This window comes from Tetrao urogallus (assembly GCF_951394365.1).
Source record: "Tetrao urogallus genome assembly, chromosome: 2".
Classification (NCBI taxonomy): domain Eukaryota; kingdom Metazoa; phylum Chordata; class Aves; order Galliformes; family Phasianidae; genus Tetrao; species Tetrao urogallus.
This window is the reverse complement of record NC_136814.1, coordinates 102,913,213-102,939,024: the sequence shown is the minus strand read 5'-3', so window position 1 is coordinate 102,939,024 and position 25,812 is coordinate 102,913,213. Positions and strand designations below refer to the sequence as shown.

General features: G+C 39.7%; 1 protein-coding gene across 1 annotated transcript in view; it reads right to left on the bottom strand.

Moving 5' to 3' along the window:
* Positions 1 to 1,833: 1,833 nt before the first annotated feature.
* MFSD2B (MFSD2 lysolipid transporter B, sphingolipid) overlaps positions 1,834 to 25,812 on the bottom strand; it is a gene marked incomplete at both ends in the record, with an annotated part of 33,485 nt that continues 9,506 nt past the window's right edge. The window contains 11 exons of the mRNA XM_079532510.1: positions 1,834 to 1,891; positions 2,718 to 2,894; positions 4,671 to 4,814; positions 5,943 to 6,052; positions 11,116 to 11,196; positions 11,769 to 11,852; positions 13,558 to 13,679; positions 13,773 to 13,863; positions 18,309 to 18,487; positions 21,233 to 21,311; positions 22,757 to 22,880. Of these exons, the coding sequence (XP_079388636.1) occupies positions 1,834 to 1,891; positions 2,718 to 2,894; positions 4,671 to 4,814; positions 5,943 to 6,052; positions 11,116 to 11,196; positions 11,769 to 11,852; positions 13,558 to 13,679; positions 13,773 to 13,863; positions 18,309 to 18,487; positions 21,233 to 21,311; positions 22,757 to 22,880 (1,249 nt within the window). The remainder of the gene's footprint in view (positions 1,892 to 2,717; positions 2,895 to 4,670; positions 4,815 to 5,942; positions 6,053 to 11,115; positions 11,197 to 11,768; positions 11,853 to 13,557; positions 13,680 to 13,772; positions 13,864 to 18,308; positions 18,488 to 21,232; positions 21,312 to 22,756; positions 22,881 to 25,812) is intronic.

Below are 25,812 nucleotides of genomic sequence, written 5' to 3'. Positions count from 1 at the left end.
TTTTAAAGGAGACCGTTCAGACAGACACAAATGTTACAGAATAAATCAAATCCCCCAGGTTGTTTTCTATGTTTAGGAGCTATGTATAATAGTACATCATCTACATCAAAATGAAGTATATCTTGTATTTCAAATTCGATTAGACTGAAAATTGAAAACAGACTTTGTTTTTTATTGTTGTAAACACATATGCCCCAGGCAATACAAGTCTTGGTTTGTTCAGGAGCTGAAACCTGAAAAAAAACCCATCCCCAGATGTCAGTTCACTACAAGTCTTCAACATCATTCACTCTTACCTACACACACTGAAAATACATCCTTAAAGACTCACTTGTGATTAAGCACTTTACCAAATTAGGACAGTTCATTAGCCCTTAGACTTGCCTGAAAAGCTTTAGGTTTCCATATTGAACTTCATGAGACACTCTGTGGATGCACTGGGTTTATTTCACAGAGTTTTTCCCAGTTTTCAGTCCTGGCACCATGATTTGCCTCCCCAGATGGCCCTGAGCAAACTCCTTATGATCACTGCCCCCAGTGACACCTCCCAGTATGGTGTGCTGCTTGTCCAAAGGCACTTCCAGTACAGAATTAAGGCACCCTCCCACATGTGCATAAGCAAAGAAAGTGAACTGTAAATTTGTGTCTTGTCTTGCACTGTGCTAATTTCTGCATGAGAACAAGCCTTCAGGTCTTGGGTTCATCGCCCTCCAATTTAGATATGTTCCTTCACAGTCCAGTCATTTTAGCCTGAGATTGGAGGTGTCTGTTTTTCACCGACTCCTCCAGCCCCAAATGACTTGGCCTGAACTTAACTACCCCACAAAGCACCAGCCATTAGTTGCACCTTGTGTCAACAAAATGTGTTCAGTGAGTGAATCTATAGTAGAAATGAGGTTTCTGATAAGGTATCTAAAGCACGATGGGATCTCTAACTGATAAGGATCACCAGTCAGGCGTAGCCTCGTTATTCTAAACACTGTGTGCAAGCAGAGATTAGCAGCGATGCCATGGAATTTTGTATGGATGAAACTATACCAAATGAAAAACAGGTGGGAATCGCAATTGCTTAAAGGCCAAAGTTACTTAAATTTGAATGGCACACTCTAATTTTTGGAAGAGACAACTGATTTGGGGTACCTCGAGCAGAGATGTTGTTTGTAAAATAAAGCGCTCACACTCTGACAAAGATCAGTTCAAAGGTGTGTAAAACAAGGAACTCCAGTGTGAGAATGTTCTGTTTCAAATGAAATCTACAATGTTAAATTACATCAAAGCCTCTTCCAGAATTACTCTGTGAGAAAATCTTCAAAACATGTCTACATCTGTGATTTGTTTCATTTCAAAACTAACAAAATCCTAAATGTTTATAGCACACATCAGGATTCCAAAGTGCTTCCTAAATATACCGGTGTGCAATTTATAGGCAGAGATTAGGTTCATAGGTTCAGAAACCACCCCAGCCTCTGAGGCTGATACATATCATATGTTAAAATTTGGGTAGTACACCAAATGTACATGCTTTTCCCTTGGCCTACAAGTTCATAGACCATTCTGCTGCAAAAAGATCACAGCTTTATGTTATCACTGAAAAACAAAGAAACAAAAAACCCCATATCTCCAGTAGCTTGCATTCCTGAATGGTTGTAATGTCTCTTTTAGAACAGTGCATGGAATTATACCTATTTTTTGTCCCTCTCTTGATTTCATTACCGACTTTCAGAATCATTATTTATTCTTTCTGACAATATGGGAGCATAGACATGACCCAGAAGACTCTCACAGAGTTTGTGTGCGGGATGTGAGCTTAGGAAGTCTTTGTATTCAGAACTTTCAGACTGAGGTGTCTTCTTCGTGGTCATCCAGGTTCTCTGTGCTTTGATGGCTCCTTCTGTTAAAAGTAGGACAAATGATATGGCTTGTATTGTTAACTAGACAGGCCACAGCAGTGGTAGGCAGTCTCAAACAATTAATACAACATAGAACCACCACCAAGATGTGCTTGGTGTTATGGACAGTGACTGTCATGCCTATGCTGAAGGGAGAGTGACATTTTAGGTATGCAAATATTTTGAAATTGAATCTACCAGTCTCGTAGGATGGACTGCTTTTATGCATGCCCTCAGTATACGAGTCTTTCATTTAACAGAGATGGATGATTTTGAGCTACACAAGATTTTCTTTATAGAGGAATAGAGAAGAAAGAAGAGGATGAAGGGTCAGAGACAAGGAAAAATGGAAAGAGTGCTCAAAGTTGTCCTTTCTTTTTCTCCCATGGTCTTTTCTGCCTGCTCCCCTAAATGATTTGGATGTTTCTTATACACCATAAACACCAAGAACGCTGTCAATAATCCTATTTTCTTCTATATATAAGGAAATTGCAACTATTCACATTTTCTTCAGCAATCTAGAAGATTCTCCATGAGTGCACTGAAACACTGCAATAACAGTGCTCTGTGTGCCACCCCAAAGATCTAAAATATAGAAGCTGATATATATCTGGGAAATGTTCCACTAAACAGCCAGTACAATACTACAAAAATAAGGTACTGGAGCATGTAATGGTATCATTCAGTTAATAATTCAGCTGATAGAATGTTGTTCTGTTTTCTTCTGAGGAATATAAATGTATACACTGGTAGCTAGTAATTTCTCCCCAGTATGACTAAAAGCTGCTGTAATGATGTCACTGCTATTTTTTGCTAGTTCAAACCTACCTTAACACTTCAAGTGCAAGCTTTGTTTCTTTCCGACTTTCTTCAGTGATTGGGTAGAAGAGAAGTATAAGTAAACCTACGAAGATGAGGACGGCAGGAACTGCTCCAATGAGGATTTTCAGAGTGAGGATCACGTCCTTGGATTGTCTGCATATTCCTGGCTTGTACCCAGTAAATCTAAACCAATGGAAATTACAGTGGTGTGCATATGTCCAAAACCTGTAGACACTTGCTCATCTGGAAGTCTCCTGCTTGAATCACTCCTTTCTGCCAATGCTCTTTAAGACTCTTCTCCTGTTTTAATGTCTTTCTTTTTTTTTTTTTTTTTTAATATCCCTCTTTTTCCTCTTCTTCCCTACGTGTTTTGTATCTTGTTTTTCAGATCTCATCTTTCTGCCATTTCATATAGCTGCATTATTTCTGTATTTTCTCATTGTTGTACTGTAACATTTAACTGTTAAGAGGCTGGAATCCCAAACAAGGAAATTGGTCTGATCTGTGCCTCCTATTAATATTCAGCAAAGTATTTAGCCTCAGCTTTAAAAAATGCAAATAATCCTACCAATTTCAGCAGCAATTCTTAACCTTAATTTAAACACATACTTAAGCACGCTGTTCAACACAGACAAATTTACTCAAGTGCTGAGAGTTAGGTACACATTTACACTGTGTTGATACAGAGCTCTCTTGCAGCCCCACAAGAGCTGATACACTCAAGTTCCCATTCCCCGTTTGCAGAATGAGTTTGCATTCCTCAGAATATTCAGCTATGTTCTCCCACGAACATCTGCCTTGGCAAATTGTTGGGAGCTCACTAGAATGGAATAATGAAAGGGCTTATTGGTAAACAGCTAATTTGCTCGTTTTAAACTCTTCCTAAATAGTCAGTAAAAACTAGCAGGTCTGACTTCAGGGTCTTTTTTATTTTCTTTTTTTTCCTTTTAATTTTTTTCCCCTTTTTTGGGGGGGAGAGGGGAAGGTATTGTGGCATCCTTCACAAACTTTGTCAAAGTTTGTTACAGGAGCAGCCATGAACAGCTCATGCAGTAAGCCTCATTCAGCCTTCCTTCTGTTATTTTGGCTTCTTGGTTTTCAAATGAGAGCAGCAATTGCAAACAGTTTAATCAAGGCTGGGTTCTGGGTTCTGATATTCTGCTGCAAATAAACTGATCACCTTAGCAGAAACAAAATTGGAGAAATGTAAACATATGGAGTAGGGTGGAGGTGCCTGGTGAATATTTGTTCTTTTCAAGCACCTATCCAAAATACCTGCCTAATTGCACAGGCTTCTTCATCAAATTGCAGAGTGATTTCTAATTTCACACTTTCTTCCACACTTAATAATGTTGATCAAAACTTTTGTCAAAATAAAACAAGAAACTTTCTACAAATGAGGGTGTTTGTTGTTAGGATTTAAATCTCCTAGGCCAAAAATGTTCAGCAAAGCATCGGCTGTTTCCTGGCAGTTTTGACTGCAGGTCTTGAAGCAAAATAGCCTGGTTACCAAAACCTGACACGAAGCCAAAAGTTAAATAAAGATTCACACAATTTCACTTCTAAGGCAGGTGCTGGGAGGAGAACGACTCATTTTTTGTAGACCAAAATCCCAGATACAATAGAGATTGCTCAGAAAAGGTATATCTCTCATGGAGACCTTCATCAGCTGAGCTTTCATATTCAGTTCTTTATTCATGTAAGCCACTACAATTAACAAAAATAATTTGAGAACGGTAATGTCTAAAGGAAAGTCAGGTCTTTCTGAACTGAAACTTGCTAGGGCAAGTGGCTGAATGCTCAGTGGCCTGGCCTATATGATAACAAGCCTGTCTTTAGTGGCCAGTCAACTGGAGCTGCTGGCACTTCCAGACTCAGAGCAAAAGGCAACTAATGCAACAGGGTAAAGGCAGAGCACTACAGAGTAGATCCACTAAATGAAAACACGGTGTTACTTACTCCAGGCAAGCTGCAGAAATTCCTAGGCCGATTCCAGCTGACATCTTGGTAAAGAAAACATAAGAAGAATAGAAAATGGTTTCATGTCCTTTCCTGTGGGGATTCTGCAGGCGGAAGTTATCAACAACATCAGGCAGCATTGACCTACAGGTAAACAATACAAGAGTAAAACTCAAGCTGAACACTCTTCTCAAAGTCCAAACTTACTGAAAGACACTCAAACCTCCACTTTCTAAGAGCTGATTGATGTAATTAGTTATGCAGATGAGAGAATCCAGTTGAAAATGTCTTATTGCTGGACAAGAGGGCAAAAATCCTTATAAGAAATGCATAGTCACATGTTAGCAAGTATAAGAACAATAGAGAAACTATCAGACACTTGTTGGGAGGGGACAGAATTCTTTAGACTGACTAATTCCATCAAAAGTTGTGATATTAAAACAACTCCTGACAAGCTAACAAAATTTTCTGAAACCAATGGGGCTTATTGTCTCTTAAAAGAGAGAATCCTTCAAATAGAAGTATTGAATTTGGTGATCGGAAATAAGAATGAAAGCTGCACAAATGTTAACTGCAAATTGACATTTTTTCCAGTATATTTCATTATTTGCTGTTGGAATAAAAGGCTTATGACCTGTGCAGAAAGGCAGCACATATTGCATTACATTTCCACGATCTCTTGGAGTTTCAGTTTTCAGGGAATTGTCCAGATGAGAAGTGCAAAACAGCTCTTAACAATGGTCTTGCTTTCTGGTCAACGTGACCTGAACAATAATTATTCCATGTGGAAAAGAAATCTCCCATTCTTCCCACGTATTTTCAGTCCTAGAACCAACAAATCTCAGTTTCTTTCATCCATATTGTTGTAGTATGTAATCCATAACATAGGATTGCTCAAGAGAGATACACTGCTTGACTTTCTTTGCTGCTTAATTGCTCAAGCATTAATTTGAGTACAACATCCAACTTCATCATTAATGTAGTTCTATTAGAAACCAAACCTAAGCATCTGATTTACTGTTATCACAACTTCAACACTACTTAGGCTATTGATTAATATGGATACTTTTAAGTGCAAAGAGCAGCTACAGTTACAATACAGGCATAATCCATTAACAACAGCATAATTACAGCCTTTATTATAAAAGCAAAAACAAATTACTGGAAGAGACTCTTGCCAAATTTTGTCCCTTTCAGAGGCAAATTCTACCCAGTACACTTATACAAATAGACATACAACCCGTCTCCACCTCAAATGTAAAATTTTCCTACCATGGCAACAGCAGAGATGCTGCAATGCTCAGACCAGAGACAAAGGCCACGAAGTAAGCCAGGATCGGGTTTGGAATGGTCACTAGCATGACTGCAAAAGGAATCATCCACTGAGGAAGAAGAGAAACAGTACATATAAATTACAGTGTGCACTATTAAGTGTATGTAAATTGTTTCTTTCAAAGTAGAAGGTTGTCTTGTGAAATGATACATCATACATAGCAAAGACTTGTGCTTCAGTATTATGGTGAAGCGGCACAAGTCACTACGGTTACCCTCAAAATTGAACTAATTTGGGCTGCTCGGGATTTGTTTTCTGGCAGTACTTTAAACCACCAGATTTCTTTAACTTCAACTTGAGGCAGTGAGCTTACAGGATTGAAAATCCACTGTTTTAAATGCTGATGGAATGGAAGCAGCCCAGCTGTCACATATCCGTCACATGTTCCATCTCCACTGCCTGTGAACCATGGGCACAGCACATGTAGAATCCAGAACCAGGGGCTTATCTACAGGGCTTTTTAATGATAGGGGATTAGTTTAATATAAAGCATTTCAATCTTCTATGGTCACAGCTAGGAAACTGAGGGTATGAGAAGAGCTTTCACAGGGAGCGATTCCCTTAAGCACTGCTATTTACAGTTCTGTATGATAAGTGATTCTGGGAGTCCTGGAGTCTAATCCATTATGTTTATGTTTTAAATGCATTTCCCATCTAAAGCATTTTCTCCTAACCTAAGGAGGCAGAAAATAACCTTTCCTGACAGCATGTTTCCAGCACAGACAGCCCAGTGTTGTGGCAAAATCATTATTTCACCACAAGAGAGCACTCCAGCAATACAAGATTTTATGTTGCCTATAAGCAATTTTATGACAGGCTTATGCTCCACATGGGGCCCCACTCAGAAACCAAATGACTTAAACAAAATTACAGATCAATAATAATAATCATTGTAATTGTAATTTTCTATTGGCAGAGAAGAACAACCCATAAGACTGAGGCTGCAACACCCTAGAGTTTGACTCATGCAATGCTAGTGCAATCATGGGGGCTCTATTCCTGATGCAGTAAGCAGCTAATGTGTCTTCTTCCTTCCTCTTTGTGAAGCAAAAAATACTCTGCTACCCTGTTCCCTAGCCACAGTGCTGCACTGAATCATAAACAATATCCCACAGTTAACATGCATCTTCCATCCATTCATTGGCAGCACAATGGCAGGGGACCCTTCTGGGATGTGGAAGGTGATGCTGACCTGTGTGACAGCACAAGATGAAGGGCAGAGCAGGAAAAACTGCAGTGAGGCTTCACACAAAAGCATGCTTCCATACTGAACAGTGCTGATAGAAGGCATTCAGACAATGGTGTATGTTTGGTGAAGTGAAAGACCAGAGAAATTTGTGGACTTAATGTTTTTTTTTTTTTTAAAGTCCTCCAAAACCCAGAGATCCAGGGTACTCAAAAAGTTAGTTAGACATCCCTCTGCTTAGTGAAGATTGCTGCTGGGTTAAAGTTAGTACAGAAAATTCAGTCTAGTATGGACCCTAGATTATTATCCATTATTACTTTTTCATGGAGGCAGTGATGAAGTTGCAATGAAGAATCAATCAAAAAAGACTTTAGGGCTTTGAGATCATTGAATCATAGAATCATAGAATCGCTCAGGTTGGAAAAGGTCTCAAAGATCATCGAGTCCAACCACAACCCAACCATACTACCCCACCTCTAACAGCCCTCTGCTCAATCACGTCCCTGAGCACCACAAACAAACAGATTTTAAACACATCCAGGGATGTGACTCAACCACCTCCCTGGGCAGCCTATTGCAGTGCTTAACAGCCCTTTCTGTAAAGAAGTGCTTCCTGATATCCAACCTAAACTGACCCTGGCACAACTTGAGGCCATTTCCCCTCATCCTGTCACCAGTGAGAAGAGACCAGCCCCGCTCTGCTGTAAGCACCTTGCAGATATTGGAAGAGAGCAATCAGGTCTCCCCTCAGCCTCCTTTTCCCCAGGCTGAACAGCCCCAGCTCCTTCAGTCTCTCCTTGCAGGGCACATTCTCCAAGCCCTTCACCAGCCTTGTTGCCCTTCTTTGGACCTGCTCCAACACCTCCATGTCCTTTCCGTACTGAGGTGCCCAATGAGATGATTGGCTAAGGGATCATGTAAGTACAAGCAATATTTCCCTCCACTCTTTCAGGTACAGGGAATTATACTGGAAGAAAAAGGCAGATCAGCTTATGAAGGCTGGTGTTGCTGGCAAAACGTTGGTTTTTTTGATCATGAGATGGTCTACATGGCATCATAGTGGTTGGCACCTGATGGGTTGCACCTTTCTCAAAGACAGAAAGGGATTTTTGCTCAAGAGTTTGCAGGCATGAATGAAAGATTTAAGCTAGATTCCAAGGGGGAAAGGAAAATAATCAGGCTCACTGGTGATAAGCTATGGGACTCCTATCCCATAGCTAACAAGGGGACAGCATGCTAAAAGTTCCTTTATTTTCTTCCATAAGGCACTAGGTTCATAGTAACACATATGAAATGTTTCTACTCCAGTGTATTGCAGCATGAAGAATAAGCAAAAAAGAGCTAAAAGCTTTGGCTTGAATCAGAGCTATGGCAACACTGGTACAGATGAGACGTAGTGGGAAGAGCCTGCGACTGGTGGCTACGATGGATGGTTATAGGCTCTTCAGAAGTGACACGCAGGACACGTGTGGTAGGAGTAGCACTGTATGTAATTGGAGAGTTGGACTGTATGGAGCTCATGATGACACGACTGAGGGACTCTGTAAGGATTAAAGGGAGGATCTGGTTATGCGTTAGGAAAAGGTTCTTTGCCAGAGGAACACTGGAACAGGATTTCCAGGCAATGGTCACGGCCTCAAGCTGCTGCAGTTCAAGAAGCATTTTGACAATGTTTTCAAACATTGGTTTTGAATTTTGGTTGGACCTCTGTTGAGCCAGGAGTTAGAGTCAATGAACCCCGTGGGTCACTTCCAACTTAGGATATTCTGTGATTCTGTGAAAAGCAAATGTTAGCTAAGATGGAAGGCAGATCTGTGAGGTTTATTGTTGAGCAAACTTAGAAAAGGGAAACACATCTGTGTGCATACACAGCATCTTCAAGAACCTTTAATACGCAAATAAAGAGAAAGAGAGGTCTTTTGTTAGACATCTTGCCAAAACCATGATTCAACAGTTGCCACATGCAAATTTTTTCATGAAAATTCTACCTCCAGCCACAAAGACTTACTGACTGTAAACTCAGTGTTTGTCCCTAACAGTTTGTCTAAATTTAACAAAGCGTATGGAAGCAGAAGCCAATAAACCGCAGTGCAACATTTCTAGTCTGTGCACCAATCTGGGCATGGGAAGGATCTTGTTTGGTTATGACCCTATATTTTAAGGAGATCTAGTCTTTGAACTTCTAGTCAGTACACAGATGACTGGTCATATGGGGAACAACTGAAAAGAGAACAATACCAGGAGTGGGAAGCCAAGATTCCTGTTGTCCATCTAGCTACCCTGCCTTCTATACTCTTTCAGAGTTTCTTCAACGCAGAACTGCTTTCACAGAAAAATGACTCAGAGAAATTCTAATTCTTTTTTTCTGGAAACTTATTTTCAAATTACACCTTCACCCTGAAAGCTGAGTAAGATTTTGGAGAAAAAACTTTTCTCCTGTCTCCTTCCCTTCCAGGAGAACATTCCTGAGTGACAACACAGGAGCTTTGAATGATATGATTTTGTTTTACAGTGAGAGAGAACAGATTAGTTGTACAGATCACACAGGGTGGTAGTATAGGAAGCTCCTGTGATGCACTGCCAGACATAAAATCCATCACTGAGCACTCAGAAAGCATTCACGATCCCTTGAGAAAAATCTACAAGGTGAAAGGCTTTTTCCAGTCCAACCCTTGCTTAGATCACAACACAGTCAAGCAATTCAACTGTAAAATTAAGTTAAACCATTTTAAGTTTGCAGAGGTGCCAACAGGCTTTCCAGTTATGTTAAACTAAATTTATAAAGCCAAGTTGGTTGAAGAAAGTATTTTTCATAGCCAAATACATGGAGTTTTCCTAAGAAGGAAATCTTAATTCCCTGATACACCCAATGGTCCAATACTGCTTTTGGCAATTATCTTCGCTCAAATGTTAAAAATAAATGAGGATGGGACTGAGATTCCAGATGTCTACTTCAAGACAAATTGCTATTCAGTGTATTTGGAATAGGAGTTTTAGAGTTACTTCTGATTCTTTGAAAGTCATTCTAACACACAGATTGTAATTGCATAAAATGATAACTATTCAACTATATTCATTATTTGTCACCAGACCTAAACTTTTCAACTTTGTTCAGACTTGACATATAACTTCAGGCTGGATTTTCCAAGTCTTCACACTTTGTAGTACACAAAAGAGACAATTTCTTTTTTTCCTCTTTCATAAGTAATTGAAGGTAAACAAGGGAAAATGGGGAGTAACAGGCCTATTCAATGGTCCATTGAGGATGATGACAGAAAATTGCTACTGTCTTCACTAAGTGAAGAATTTAAAATAAGCCATCAGAGATGAGGGCAGGCTCCCTGAGGTGGCTTTGTGGAGTTGTGTCAGAGAAAAACTAGGCTTCTTTTCTCAGGGGGGTCAGGTAATTTCCATTACTTCACTAATAACTGTCCATTCCCAGACACAGGGATGTGGGCACCTGCTTCTGCTTAGGCTTCTAGAGTAGGATGTGGAATAGACCTCTGTTTCTTCCTTTGTGACTGAATTAAAAAAGCAGTCAGCTGAGCATCATAGACAAAACTAGCCTTGTACAACAGATAACTTGAACAGGTAGCCTGTCAACTTGAGTCAAAATGGATCTGAATTTATTAAACACCATTTGTGCTCACTTCTGGGAGCAGTGAAATGCAGAGCTTGTGCAGATTGTTAAAAATAATAATTATAAAAAATGTTGAGACCTCCTTAAGCATCTATTCATTTGTTAAAAGTTTCTCTCGAAAGCTTGGAATCTGTCTAAAATTTTGTGTAACAATTTTAAAACTTTAAAACTGAGCAAATTTCTTGTACCTTAAGGTCATAAACACATGAAATAATTCCTGAAATGGCTCCACTTGTCACAGTAAGTGAGCACAAGATCTTTTTCTTTCCTCCAAGGATTTGCTTACCGAAATCCCACATGCTGCACACTTCTTGCCAAATCGCTGCAGAAACTTCTGCCAGAAGGGAATGCTCACAACTGCTGATACCTACAATTAACAGATAAATACAGATAAAGAAAATCTGTGCCGTGCTTACTGCTACTTCATAGGCTTCATTGTCTTCGTCGGCTGCAGAGCTCACCAATATCATTTTGTATAGTACATGATGGTCTGAAAAGCAGACAAACTTGCAGATTGCTCCCTCTCACTCTCCAAGTGGTTGGTCTGATTCATTCTTATATGTTACAAATGAAAACGATGCGAGAGGTTTTAACAAAGATAAATATCAAAATACAGTAGCAAACTTTTCTTTTCCTAACGTAAGCCACTGCAGTTAAAGTTACACAATCACTGAAGCCCAAGCATACTGCAAATATTTGTATTTCGTCCTGGTGTCTTTTACCTCACGATTTGAACCTGACACATGATCATTTAGTTAAGCCCTATCCCACAGTACAGGAAGAAAGCTGAAGAGCAATATACACATATCTTAAAGTACACTTAGAGTACATACCCCAGCTCAGTCTATACAGAAAAGACTTCTTGTCTTTTAGAACTTTGTGCTAAAAAGCAGTGGGACTGAACTGGCAAATAAAAATATAAAACAAACCACAACTCACCAAGATGGTCACCACCAAATACTGGAAGTGATAGCGAAGATCAGCTGCATGAGTACAGAACAGGACAAAGTTGCCCTGCTCTAGCTGTTGAAGATATTTGGTGACCACCACCAAAAGAAGGAAGAGAAAAAAAAGATAAAAAGACATCACACTCTGTACTAGCCAAACATACCTGCGGACTGATTTATCAAATGTAGGATTTAGGAGTTCTGCAACAACTTAAGCAGTCACTCTCCTTTTATCACTGGAGTAACACACCAACAATATTAGAGCAAGCAGGAGGAAAGCTATGATTCTAACAGAAAGTCAGATTCTAACAGCATAAACATGTCCAAACCAGGAACTGCCCCATGAGAGGATTCTATCTAAAGACTCTGTTCCCTATGCTGCAACTTCCTTGAGTCATGGTCACAGTCACAGCTGCAGACCACTATGAAATTGTCCTTCCTTTTCCATAGCCCCTTCATTCTTTCACCAGAAGTTCTGATTCCCTAACAAGTTACTCTTCAACTGAATTGCTCACATGCCAACCTCCTGTACTGAAGTAGCTGCTGTTTTTGTACACAACTTTGGCTAAGGAGCACAGCTTTGGGTTAGGTGAATGTTCACTGGATGGGAGCTGACTGAATGGATGCTGCATTTGTGCTGTACTCATACTGACTGAATGGATGCTGGAAGGACCTAGACCAAAGGGACTTCCATTTCCTTGTCTCTGTTTCTTTTGGTGCCTGCAACTCCCAGATGTTAGCAAAAATGCTTCTCCTATCATTTCTCACACTTGGGCCTCCAATTAAAGGACAACCTCACTAACTATGCCGAAATTCATGCTAGCAGGAGACTTCAATGCTTCTTTGGCAAGCAGACTTTCCAAGGAACTTAGAAATTCACCATGACTGCTGGTGAACACAGCACTGGTGTCTCACATGCTCAGTTTTTATCCTCCCTCCTGATACATGCTGTGATGTGTGGCTCATATGACTAAGAGTCTATTGACAAAAACATGGATATTATGTGCTTTTCAAACTAAAGCCACTTCAACTTATAGGTAGTGTCAGGCTCATGTTAAAACTATGTATTTGTTGAGCTGAATACAGCTCATGTAACAAAAAAGATCTTTAAAAGATCAGGGAGTAAAAGTTTCTTACCAAGTGGCTTCACATTTTTTCTACAGTTCCTCTCTGTGGAAGGACATACTGCATCATTTTGTGAAAGTCACATTCTACTGCAGGTCCTGATTTGAAAATCAGCTCTATCTAGCTCTGAAATAGCTAAGACTACCTGCCTCTGAACATCTTCTAACTCTAACCTAATGCCTTCCATCACAGAATTCTCTTCCAGAACCAGTTCAGCCACTGTCTGAGATCAGTCACCTACGCAAAGGAAAGAGGGCAATGGTTTAAAGTGGCACAGAAGAACAGACAGAAGAGCAAAAACACTCTCTAAGCAACTGAAACCACAGGAGACTGTAGATGGATAATACATAATGACCCAATCTGGGTCACTGGGACTAGTTCTTCACCTCTTATAAAAAAAAAAATAATAAAACCCCATCTTTCAATGGTCGGGACTTTGGTTTTCCTTCTTGTTTGAATGAACCATCTCCAGCAGCTTAGAATCCCAGGCACCAAAAAAAGGCTCTGGTTCCCTGCTGATTTCTAGGGGAAGGTACCACCCCCTTGATCATCACCTCTAGACACAAGTCAAAGGTTATTTGCATTTTAGCTGCTTCAGACTCTCTCATGCTGGGACTGGAATGAGGCCAACATACAGCCTTAGAGACTGAAGTTACCTGAACTGCTGTTGAGATGAGAAGAAATGAAGCTGTAAGTTTCACGTATGGGCCGTGCTTCATGGTGAGTCCAAGCCCCTTGCAAAAAGGAATTGCTCTGTCTGAACTCAAGGCATAAGGATCTAAGAGGAATAGAACACTTAAATGACAATCTTTTCCAGAGACAACTATGAAATAATTATTAGCAAATCTAGGCATGTTTAAATATATCTTACCATCTTTTTCCTTTACTCCAAGGAAAAGAATGATAATTCCAAGAAGATATATACCTCCTATAACCCCTGCTGCAATCATATAGACTTTTGCCTTTGAAAAGAAAAAAGGACATATTTGAAACGGTGACAGGAGAGTGACAAATCATTATGAACATTTCAGTCTTTCTTTCTGGTGAGTCATCTGCAGGTGAAGAAATGCTCGTCTAAATAGTGCCAACTGTCTATCCTTTAATTCTGTGAAGAACATTCACTTCTGCAATTTGTTTATAAACAACCTACTTAAGGATAAATCCAGGAGGGGGAGAAAAAGAGGGTGTGAACAAAGGGCAACTGTGCTGGCAACAGGAATATGAAAAAAAAAGCTGATGTTGAGACCAGCTATAGACATACACAGTCATCTGTCAAAAGCACACAGCATTCATAGAATGATTCTGGGTTATTGCTTTTTATTTTATTTCAAATCTTGTTGACCTTCCTACACAGACCTGGAAGTGTCTTCATTCTGAGTGGGAAAGGCTTCTGAGCTGATGCAAACATAACTGTTACAGTTACTGTGTTTATACATAACAATAATAAAATCTTACTTTAGGCTTTAATAAATTTTAGAAAGCACATTTTAATGATGTTTTGAGAACACAGTAGCTTGCATGCTTGTTTTCCCAGTTAGGCAGTGAAATGTTCAAGCAAATTCAGAAATCTTTGCTTTCTATTAAGCCAGGTGAAAAAGCCCTCCAAGGATACCTCCCACACAAATCATGTTTATTGTTTCTGACTGTGATTATATCATCTCTTGAATAAAGCTTTACAATTTTATTTTGCTTTAGTTTTCTGTAATGATTTAGTTTTTATTATGAAAGATAAAATAAGTGCTGGCTTTAGAGCTTTTTGACAAAGATTACTTGGTACGAAAATTGAATTCTGAATGATCAGTACTATGTTGCAAAAGGCAGGATTATGAATGTAGGAACACAATGGTAAATAGGCATGCAGTCACAAGAATGTACTCCCAAATATGAAGTCACTCAGTGTAGAGGCAAAGTTAGAGAGATGAACCACTTTAGTGTTTTAATTGGGCAATCTTCAAGTGTTCATTTAGACAGCCTTCAAGATGACAACTTTCGTTAAGGTACTTACATTTCAGAAAGGGACATGGAGAAATGAAGAACAGTGTTGTATTTCTTTATTTGGGATAAAGACATTCTGGATTGCAAAACTGTAACATAGTCACAGACTACATTTATACTGCTGGCTACGGTTTGCACAGACTGCAGACTACAGTAGTGCCAATACTTGAATTCACTTTAACAAGGTAAAAAAACCCAACAGCCTAGACAGGACAAGAGGGGCTAAAAAGGATAATCACAATGATTTGTTGTGAATTCTGTATTTCATATCTATTCATTTGTTAATTTGCTTGACATAATTGAACTAAATGCTTTCTTTCCCAGGTCTTAGCTATGTGTAACTCAAGCCTCACTCACCCAAACTACTAAGGATTTTCATGGTGGGCCAAATAAGATTCTCCGACCCTCAACAAAACTTGTTAGCCTATATCAATGTGTGATTTGCAGTAGGAAAGATCTGCTCCTCTATGCTGTGTATTTCATTTTGAAGTTCTATATAGAAACAACATCAGGAGAGCTTAGATGCAAAATAACCAGTTCTTTCATTTCCCTTTTTTAATAATGAGCAAAATAACCTCAGTCATTCATAAGGTCTGCCTTTAAAAGAGGTATGCTCTTGAGCAACTAGGCATCAGTCTGTGACAAAAAAGATTAGGGTCATTCTCCCAAATGGCTCTAAGAGAAATCATCAAGATTTCACCTCTTCTAAATAAAAATATATGTATATATATGTTCATAGACCCTATACATTCCTTAACTTATAAATGATTGTCCACCACTCATACAGTCAAGATTCAATGTCTCCAGTCAATCATCCAGTTGGGTGCACGCTCTGTTTGCACATCCCAGAATCACAGAATCACCAAGGTTGGAAAAGACCTTCAAGATCATCAGGTCCAACCATCCACCTATCACCAATAGTACTCACTGAATCATGTCCCTCAACACAAAATCCAAACATTCCTTGAACACCTCCAGGGTCAGTGACTCCACCACCTCCCTGCGCAGCCCATTCCAGTGCCTGACCACTCTTTCAGAGAAGTAGTATTTCCTAATGTCCAGCCTAAACCTCCCCTGGTGCAGCTTGAAGCCATTCCCTCTAGTTCTATCACCAGTTACACACGAGAAGAGGACGACCCCCAGCTCACTACGACCTCCCTTCAGGTAGTTATAGAGAGCAATAAGATCTCCCCTGAGCGTCCTCTTCTCCAGACTGAACAATCCCAGCTCCTTCAGCTGCTCCTCATAAGGCCTGTGCTCCAGACCCCTCACGTCATGTAAATGAAAGGCAAGTGCCCTGTCGTGCCATGTAAAGCAGCTCTCTTGTGTGTGTTGGTGGTCAGGCATGCTCTCATAACACAATGAAGCTGATATCAGGTCATGCAATGGCAAAAAATTGGGATTCTCACAAAACAGGGCAGTAGGGAGTGAGGCAGGTTGCCAAAGCACTTTGTTCACACTACGGTTTCTGCCCATACCTGAGGGTTTTTTGGGAAAAAGGGCAGCAGAAGACAAGGAGAGAACTGAGCCTTCCCCACAGAAAACAGCTGGACACCATATTCCAGACAAGTCTCAACTATGGGACACTTCTCATCTACAAAACTTGAGAAGGTGACACGTAGAACAGAGCAAAAATTAATATATATATATATATATATATATATATATATATATGTATAACAAAACCTACCAAACAACAACAAAAAAACTACCAAAAAACTCACAAAAAAATGAACACTTGTCTGCATGTAAATAGGGAAGTGAAATGAGTAAAATAAAAGAATTAAGCAAACACTCACATACTTTTTATCCTTTGATTAAGTAAGTTTGCAAAACAGTGTTTTAGGATAGTGTTAAAGCTGGAAATGATGTTAAAAGGAGGTAACCAAGAACAGATTTGTTAGAAATGGTGGTATCTTTAATTAAATCGACCTGTACAGTTGGGGAAAAAAAAAGACAGAGAGACAACCTTACATTCCTTCCTCTTTGGATCTGAAATAAATGCAGATCTGAAATGTTTGTCTGCCTAAATGCGTCTGCACTGTTTCTCAGTGTTAGGAGCTAGTTGAATTAAAAGTATTACTTCTACCTACAAACTTTTACTAGTTCAGACTGAGATTTTTTCTCTTTCCAAAGAAAGAAAATGACTTGCATTGTGAAGCTTCTTCCTCTGTCTGCCTTTTATGTCCAAAAGCACAGGAAAGAACATGTGGTTAGAAAAAAAAAATATCAAAATCATATATATATTTTTCCTTAAAAACCACTTAGGAGATTTGAAAGTGGAAGTTGGTGATTATGGCATAGAGCAAAATCAGAGGAATCTGCTGTGCAATGAAATTCAGCTTGCTCTGCAACTCCTCAAGCTACTTGTCTCCACAATTCACAGATCTGTAATAGCACAGCAGTTTTCTACAGCAAGCCATTGTCCACTAGAAACTAAAAAGGAAGAAAGAGTGATGTTCTGTGTCTTGTTAAAACATGCACTAGAAGTTACCTAATGAGCAGCTTCAAAAACATTTTAATCATCTATAAAATGGCACTGCCACTTAGAAAAGCAGCTCATATCTCCCCAGTCAGTTTCTCAAATAATTGATCTGAGAAGATGTCCAATGGTCTGTGCCAACAAAAAGAGAAGTAGGAGAGAGCAGTGTCTGAAATGGGGGGGGGGATGCATGGGTTGGTCACCTTCCTGTGCTGGTGCCAAGGTATGCAAATTCAAAGTGTTTGTGGAATGTCTTTAGCTTGTGATTTTCCTGTTGCTGAAAAGCAGTAATAGTAGTGATTTAAATACAGTAAGCAGAGCACTGGCTGCAAATACTACATCCTGATTTTACAAATACATACATCCCGATTTGCAGCGTGCAGCTGAGATTAAACTGAGGTCAAAGAAGGCTTCTTCATGGAGAAGTGCTCCCACGTATTCCCTGTTACCAATCATCTACTATCAACTGTCTTTTGTACTTTCACAAGGATATGGATTCCAAGTAGGATTTACAGCTTCTTGCATGTATCAGCCATTAATCTTCACAGCAGATGCCTACTACTGCTTTGAAAAGCAGTTTTGCTGAACTGAAAGATTCTGCTACAGCCTCTTTTTCTTATTAAGATTCTATTTTAAACTGCAGATCAGCCTCTAGAAAACAAAGTGTAGGTACCTACCTTCTAGTTACTTCACAGGTCAGTATCATCAGTAAAGCTCCTCAGTATAATTCTGCTGTCACAATGAGAATGGGCTGCAAATACAACGGATATGAAGCCTTGCTCTTCAACAAGGCAGTTGCCTCAGCTCCAGCACTGCTGGCTTCAAGGAAGTCATGTTCATGCTTATCCAGCTGGGTAATGTGATGTGGTCTTACAGGAAAAACACACTTCTCTCCCTAAGAGATTTTAGCATGCTCCCATAGACACTTACTTGATGAGACAAGGGGTCTGAAGGCTCGAGAAAGCCAGAAGTGCTGTTCAAGGAGAGGGTAGGGCTGGTAGTGTTTACTGGGGGGTTCAAAGTGCAGTGATGAGAGAGATGAGCACTGGCCACAATTTGCCCCTGAAGTGCAGCTCCAACCAAGGTCCCAAGGACTTCCATTGTCATTCCTAAAGAAGGAAGCACAAATGTGTGCTGAGAATGAGAACCTGATTCCTCCACTGTTTACAAGCCTGCTCATGTATGTCACTGAAGAGCAACCTCATTAAAGCAATGCCATTTTCTTTCACATGGATCAGACGGAAAAACAGTGCGAAGAACAGCTGAACTGGAAGGTCAGTAATAGAATAGTGTCAAGGAAAGAGAGTTTTATAACTGGTTTTCCGATCAGCTTTTAAAAGCTTCTATGGGAAGAGCTTTTTTTAAACACAGGCTGTGTGATGAGTATGGCTGGGATTAAGAGCTGTAAGGGGATAACACAGAAACATTTCATCTCATGGACAAGAGCTGAACTACGAATCAAATACTGAGTGCCACTTTTTCAAAGCACAGCTAGGAACCATAACATGAGATTTTTCATCTCAAGTTTAACAGTAACTTCATGAAACATTTTGCAAGCCACTTATCTGCTTAGATCTCTGGGCTTCTCTGATGGTAAAATGAAATGATACTTACCTCAGGCTTCTGTAGGAAATAATGCAGCTGTAAAGCTCTTGAAAACAGCAGATGCTGTTCTTAACAGCATCATAGGATCATACACTAAAACTCAGAAAATTCATTATAGGCAACAGAGATACAACTAACATGAAACTTATTTACTGAAAAGTACCAGGAGCTGAGAAGCAGATTTCAAAGTTCTTGCGTGCTCAGAATTTATAACAGAATTTATAACACCTCAGACAGCAAAGCAGATCCTTCAGGAAGTAGGTTAGATGTTGGAGTAGGTTTTAATATGCACAGAAATGTAAGTAGGATTTATGTTAAAGCAACTTTGGAATCCAGTATTTCTGCTATATATTTACAAGAAGGAATAGGGGAAAATTTATGATAAACAATTCCGCTTGTCTCCAGTAGAGGGCAGTGCATCCTCTGATCCCAACCTCTCGTTTTTCTAACGCTTCGTATTATACAGCTGCTTTTCTTAAAGCAGTTGAACAATGTCTGAACAAGAGACTGCGTCCAAAAATGTCTATGACCAAGAATTAATTCTTTATGAAACCCAAGTAGAGGTAAGAGAAGAGTGTTTAAGTAAGGCCTTGTAAAAAAAAGTTAAAAGGTTCGTATGTGGTGATAACCATTCCAAGAAAACTTGTCTACAAATACTACTTCAAAACACACAAAAACACCAACATTTGAGAAGTCAAAATTATGGCTTATTGCACCATTCTGAATCGTCTTAGGGCTGTACATCAGAAAGTTGAAACACTTCTCTGAACATTAAAATGACATTATAAATGTCTCTCAGCCATGGAGGTCAACAGCATTTATGAGCACGAATTTCACATGCCTGTGAGGCATTATATTGGAATAGCATGTAGGAAAACACATTTATTTGGATAACAGCCTCTGAAGACATAAACTCGGACAGCAGAAAATACTAAGTATGTGGATTTAGTTAGAATTTCAGCCAGATGACTCAGGATACAGAACCACTGCCAAAGAATAAAACACAACTGGAATCTCCTGCTGTTTAGGTCTATCCTCTGACTACTAGCTGTGTGATGATAATGCTAACTACAACTATTCCATGTGGCTGGAGAAGGATGGTATTGCTCAAGGAATACTACGCTTAGAATTTCTGACATGAAATTTTAGGTCTTATGGCTGTATCACTGAGCCTCTGTGCTTTAGTTTTCAATATAATCAAGCAATTACGTTGTTTGTTAACAGGGTTCTCACCACGAAGAAAGAACAGATGCAACAAAAAAGGAAATCAGAAAGCGTTCTAAAGCAGCACTGCAGGACAGGCTGGGACAGAGAAAAAATCTTTCATGTGATGTTTCAGCACTCTCTTCTCTTTACCTTGCTTAATGCTGGGAGACGTGAGAGACAGCAGTTACATAATAAAGAAGGCATGAGAACAGAGCTGAAGAGAACAGTAAGGGAAGAAACTGTTCTTACACACAATTTATGGTCTACACAGGAAATCTTGAAAAGATTTTCCTCGCACTTTCTTGATTTGATCAATTTGCTTCAAAGTAAAATCTTTGTCTGGTTTTGATTTTTTAAGAGCTGGAGATGTGGTCTGGAAACTGTCACTCTTTTAATGGACACAGTCTGAGTGCTGGTAATATTTCAATAAGACCTTTCTTCAAACTACCTGGAATGTGTTGAATGGATATAGATAAAATTAAAAAGAGAAATTTTAATTGGTGTGAACGTACACACACATTTATTCTTTTTTTTTCTTGGTGAGGTTGACTGCCTTGGTTCTATTTTGCAGAGAAATTTTTCAGAGATTGGGAGGTTTCAGAGGAAGGGATTTTGAATTTACAGTGTGAAACACATAAACCCACAGAAATGTAAACTAAAAACAAATAAACAAAAAAATACTTGGAGGCTTTCTTTAATTAAATGTGGAAGGAGATCAGCCCTTGGTTTTTTACCTCCACAAACCATCCTTCAACAAAATAATTATTCCCTACCTTGGCTTTGGGTAAGTTTAATTTGTCTTTTGGCTTTGCAATAAATTGAAAAGAATTCATACCTGATCAGACAGTTTGAGACAATAAAACATTGATGTCTCCTATTTAAATAGAAAAATTGTCATCTTTACAGGACAAAATATTTTTCATTGAAGTCTCAAGGAAAAGTCCAGTTCAGGACACTGAATATCAGGAATTCCCTATAGCTGGCAAATGATTTTAAATAAAAGACAGCCCCACTTCTCATGAAGTAACTCATATCACACTCACGGTACGCTGTTGCAGAATCTCTCTCTTTCTGGTCTGTGCTGAGAAACATGGTGAGAGCAGAATATGGTACTTGGAATAACTAGGCAAGAAAAGAACATCACATAAAGCATTTCAGAGTTGATGCTTTGTTTCACTGATATCCAGGAAAACGGTTTAATGCAACACTGGGATTCCCCTATTTAGAATGCTGCATCTTTTAGCACAAAGAGCTGTCTTTTCTTCCTGGTTTGTAAAGTGTATATGAGGAAAAATAATCTCTGTCATAATACAAATAATAAATAACAAGCAAACAAGAGGCTTTACCTTTGTGCTGTATTCCTCCAGTTTCCATGGGAAAAAGTCCTTTATAAACAGGCTATAAAGCATCTAGTTTTATTTGCAATAGGAGAATAACTTTTCTAGCTTGAGTTAACTAGCAGGAAACAGAGCCACAATGAAGACAATACAGCATTCCACCTTATTAAAGCCAAAAGACTGCATAATTTCCCAAATATTTCAATATCTCTTTCACTGTGTGATTCTTCAAATGCCTAGGAGTTCCTTTTTCAAGCTATGACCCGGTGAAATTCAACCAAGTTTCACCCTGCTACATTGCAATGCAGGTGCCTCACTACCAGCCTTAGCCTGCTGTGAGACACTGCATGGCACTGAAGATACCTTGTTTCACCTTGATATTTGCTACAAGGCAGAACCAGGTGATAAACTCCTGCATGCAGTGCATGGAATCACTGAAGGAGTTCTCTGGGACCTTATAAAATAATGGCTTCTATGTACATACTGCAACATAGTGCAAAAATTCATGTGCTCAAGCACTGCTATCCAGGCATAAATATCATGATGATTTCAGCTTTGGGACTCTTTGCCTTTCACCTTGAGACAAAGCATCCAGAATTAGAGCCACAAAGCTGTTTGCCTCCTATTCTGCCCCTGACAACAGAAGTTACCAGAAGCTGGATGTCTAACTGCAATTTAGGAATCTAAATGTTTTTGTGGATTTATGCAAGAGTGAACTGAGTGTCTAAGGCCATCAGACTAATTTTCCAAAAAGCTGAGATGGTTTCTGACGCCATATTTCCCCAAGTGGGCTTCAGGGGAAGTATGCTCTCCTTTCTCCTTTCCTCCTTCTGGTCAGCCAGGTCTGGTGGTTGGTAACCCTGCACATAGCAGGAGGGTTGAAATTAGATGAGCACTGTGGTCCTTTTCAAGCCAGGCCATTCTATGATTCTCTGATCTTCTCAAACGCCTTGGCACTAAATCCCTGCCTTAGCCTCAACTGCCAGAGAAAGTGACTAGAGGCAGTCTGGCTGAATTGCCAAGCCATTTGACAGAGAAAGCCTGGGCAGGAACTACTGACCAGCAGAGAGCTTGATGAAGAGACATCTGCCTGGGCCTTAAAAGATACTAGAAGTTGAAATATAATGAAAAGGTTTGGTAACCTCAGTTTACTAAACTGGAATGCAATGAAACAGACAGGGAAAAAAAAAAAGTTACTGCTGAGAACATTGTGACTTGTAACCTACTTACTGTGGTCAGTGCTTGAAAAATGCAGTAGAAAGTCAAGTACCACACAACCCTTCCTGATACAAAAGGAGGCAGGTACCACATGAAAAAGTAGGAGACAATTGTGAAGGGTGTACATGCCAGCATCCTGCAAAGAAAAGGAACACATGCCAACAATCTCAACATCACGATGGCAAAGCATAGTATGTTTTCCTGCTAATAGTTGATATCGTGCAGTTTGTATTATGTGCTTTTCCAAAACACAATAAAGATGTGATTCTAAGCATTAAATGCACAAATTAATGTAAGATGTATGCAAATACCTCCACGAAATGGAATAAAATGTCAAATCTGAAGGAGAAATGTTATACTTCAATTGATATCCTATTCAGAATGCACACAATTGCCTTGCACATGCACTGCAAAAGCATAACTGCACTGCCATGCCTTAGCACATGCCTCAGACTACATCTTTGTTAAAAGACTCACTGAGAGCTAAGCCCTCTTGTCACATGTCATAACAAACTTCAGCAATGTTTACATGAGCTTACTTATTATGAAGGATTCCTTGCTCGAATTTTAACTCCTTCAGTTTTCCTCTGAACTTGGCCTCTTCACTGCTACTTCAAACAAATGCAAATATGTTGATGTACTTAAAAAAGCTGGAAACAGCATAAAAGACAACGGACAGCTCATGGTTATGGTCTGTGTCTAACCTGGTATACAACAATTTGCTCCATTTTACTCAACAGTAAAATTCCTAGTCACTCGAAACACAAAAGGAGCATCATCTGGTGAGGAAAGGGGCCTGTTTTAAAAAACAGAACTGCAGAAACTTCAATTCCAGACACCTAACAGTAATTAAATACATTTGGTCTAAGGATTGTTTCAGGCAAACAACACTTCAAACTCAATAATATGGAAGAAGTTATCAAATGCTATTACTTCCTAAAAGTCCGAGCTGCAGCAGCATCAGAGCTCTCCCACAGCCTTATAAACCACATATTAAACAACGTAATTAGATGACCAAAGTTCCAGTAAAAAATACCCAAACACACAAAAGAGAAAGCAGATTAATCCCTTCACAGCAGCGCTGCCGACATTTGGGGTCAGCTGATTATTTTGCAGTCGTGAACTGAAACCGTGGCACACAAAAGAGCAACGTGTCAACAGTTCAGTAGAACAATGACTTTCCCACATTGCTCTGTGGGGACGGATGGCATCACTGGGTGCTGAACCTCCGCAAGGAAAGTGCCAGGTTCTGCTATTCTCTGCCTCTCCAGTGCTCAGGCCACAGCTCGTTTCCAGCTGGTCAGCAATGGAAAACACAATGGTAAAATCCTCACACACGTCAGGGAATCCACCTTCTTCTATAATGGTGTGAGCTGTTCAGGCTGCTGTCCAGAGTCACCACAAGGACATTTTTTTTGGTCCTTTTTTGTGCAGTTTCTCAGCAATACCCCTCATAGCAGTATTCTTCCCACGTTTTCCTTCCCTCGTTAATTGCAGTTGGTTTCAGAGTCTCACTGAACTTGCTGATTTACTGCTGTTAACTCCTTCGACAAAATATTTGACCGGGTTTGTGTATTTTAAGTCAGTGTCTGCTCATGTGTTTTAAACACATTATATACAAGAGATCAGTGATGGCTGATGATTTCCTACCAGGTTAAGTACAGCATTAAACTATACTTCAACTTGTGCCCCCTTTACTAATGTCTGTGCTTTGTAGGCAAACTTTTGTGACTGAATCAACTCCATCACTTCACTCTGAACATTTAATAATATTTTTAACTAGCAGGAGACACATTCTTTTCCTTCCATAAAAACAATCTGAATGCCAAAGCATAAGAACCAAATTTTCATGAAAAGATTGCCATTACAAAGAAGACAAATAGGAAAAGTCCTTCTGGAAATAATCATAGAATCACAGAATCATAGAATGGCCTGGGTTGCAAAGGCCCACAATGCTCATCCAGTTCCAACCCCCTGCTGTGTGCAGGTCACCAACCAGCAGACCAGGCTGCCCAGAGCCACATCCAGCCTGGCCTTGAATGCCTGCAGGGATGGGGCATCCACAGCCTCCTTGGGCAACCTGTTCCAGTGCCTCACCACCCTCTGGGGGAAAAACTTCCTCCTAAGACCCAACCTAAACCCCTGTCTCAGTTTAAAACCATCTCCCTTGTCCTATCACTATCCATCCTCGTAAACAGCCGTTCCCCTTCCTGTTTATACGCTCCTTTCAAATATTGGAAGGCCAATGAGGTCAAATATGTGCCAATATTCACAACGAATGAGACAGAGCAGTGATTAAAGACTAAGCAGTTTCGCAAACTACTTAGTGTCTCCTTGACTTCTAAAATAGAATTTGAAATTAACAAATGACTCTATGATTTCTAAATGTCCACTGTCGTGGATGAGCTTAGATTCCTCTACCACAAACCCCTCATTTCCAATTTTTTGCTTCACACCTGTCAATTTCCTTCCCAGATGAGAACTGATTCTGCTAGTGCATAGACAGCACGTGGACCAGTGCAAGTTGTGCAGATTCTGCTGGACAATAGTAGCCAGAATGCATACAAGGGATAAGCATGTCATGGTGAAACATCCCTTTGTCCCCTCACAAGTGCTGATCAAATCCTAGAGCATCTAATTCCTCTTTAAAAGTCATTGCAATTTTTTAGTTAGCTATTTTGATTATGGGACGTAAAAGGAGCAGAACCAGAATGACTGCTGTTAGGAAGAATGAGACATTGTCAGACACTGCTAGCTGCTGGGCCCTTCAGTGCCATGGCGTCACATCTGTGCCACACGTATGCACATATCCTTTACTGATTTGGAAGGCCTAGCCAATTAAAGCTAAGGGAACTCCTGGAAAGCTGATGTGAGAAGTGATGGCAGGCTAGGACACAAGTAGAAACTTGCTCCAGCTTTTTGAAGGAGTGAAGCCAAACTAAATGGAATTTAGCCAGGGATGAAAATTCAGTTGCCAAGAAGGTTTTACACATGAGGTTCCACTTTTGTTAACAGTGCAGTGTCTTGGCTTTATCTGTTTGTTTCTCCAGTTGCAGAAAATCTTTTCA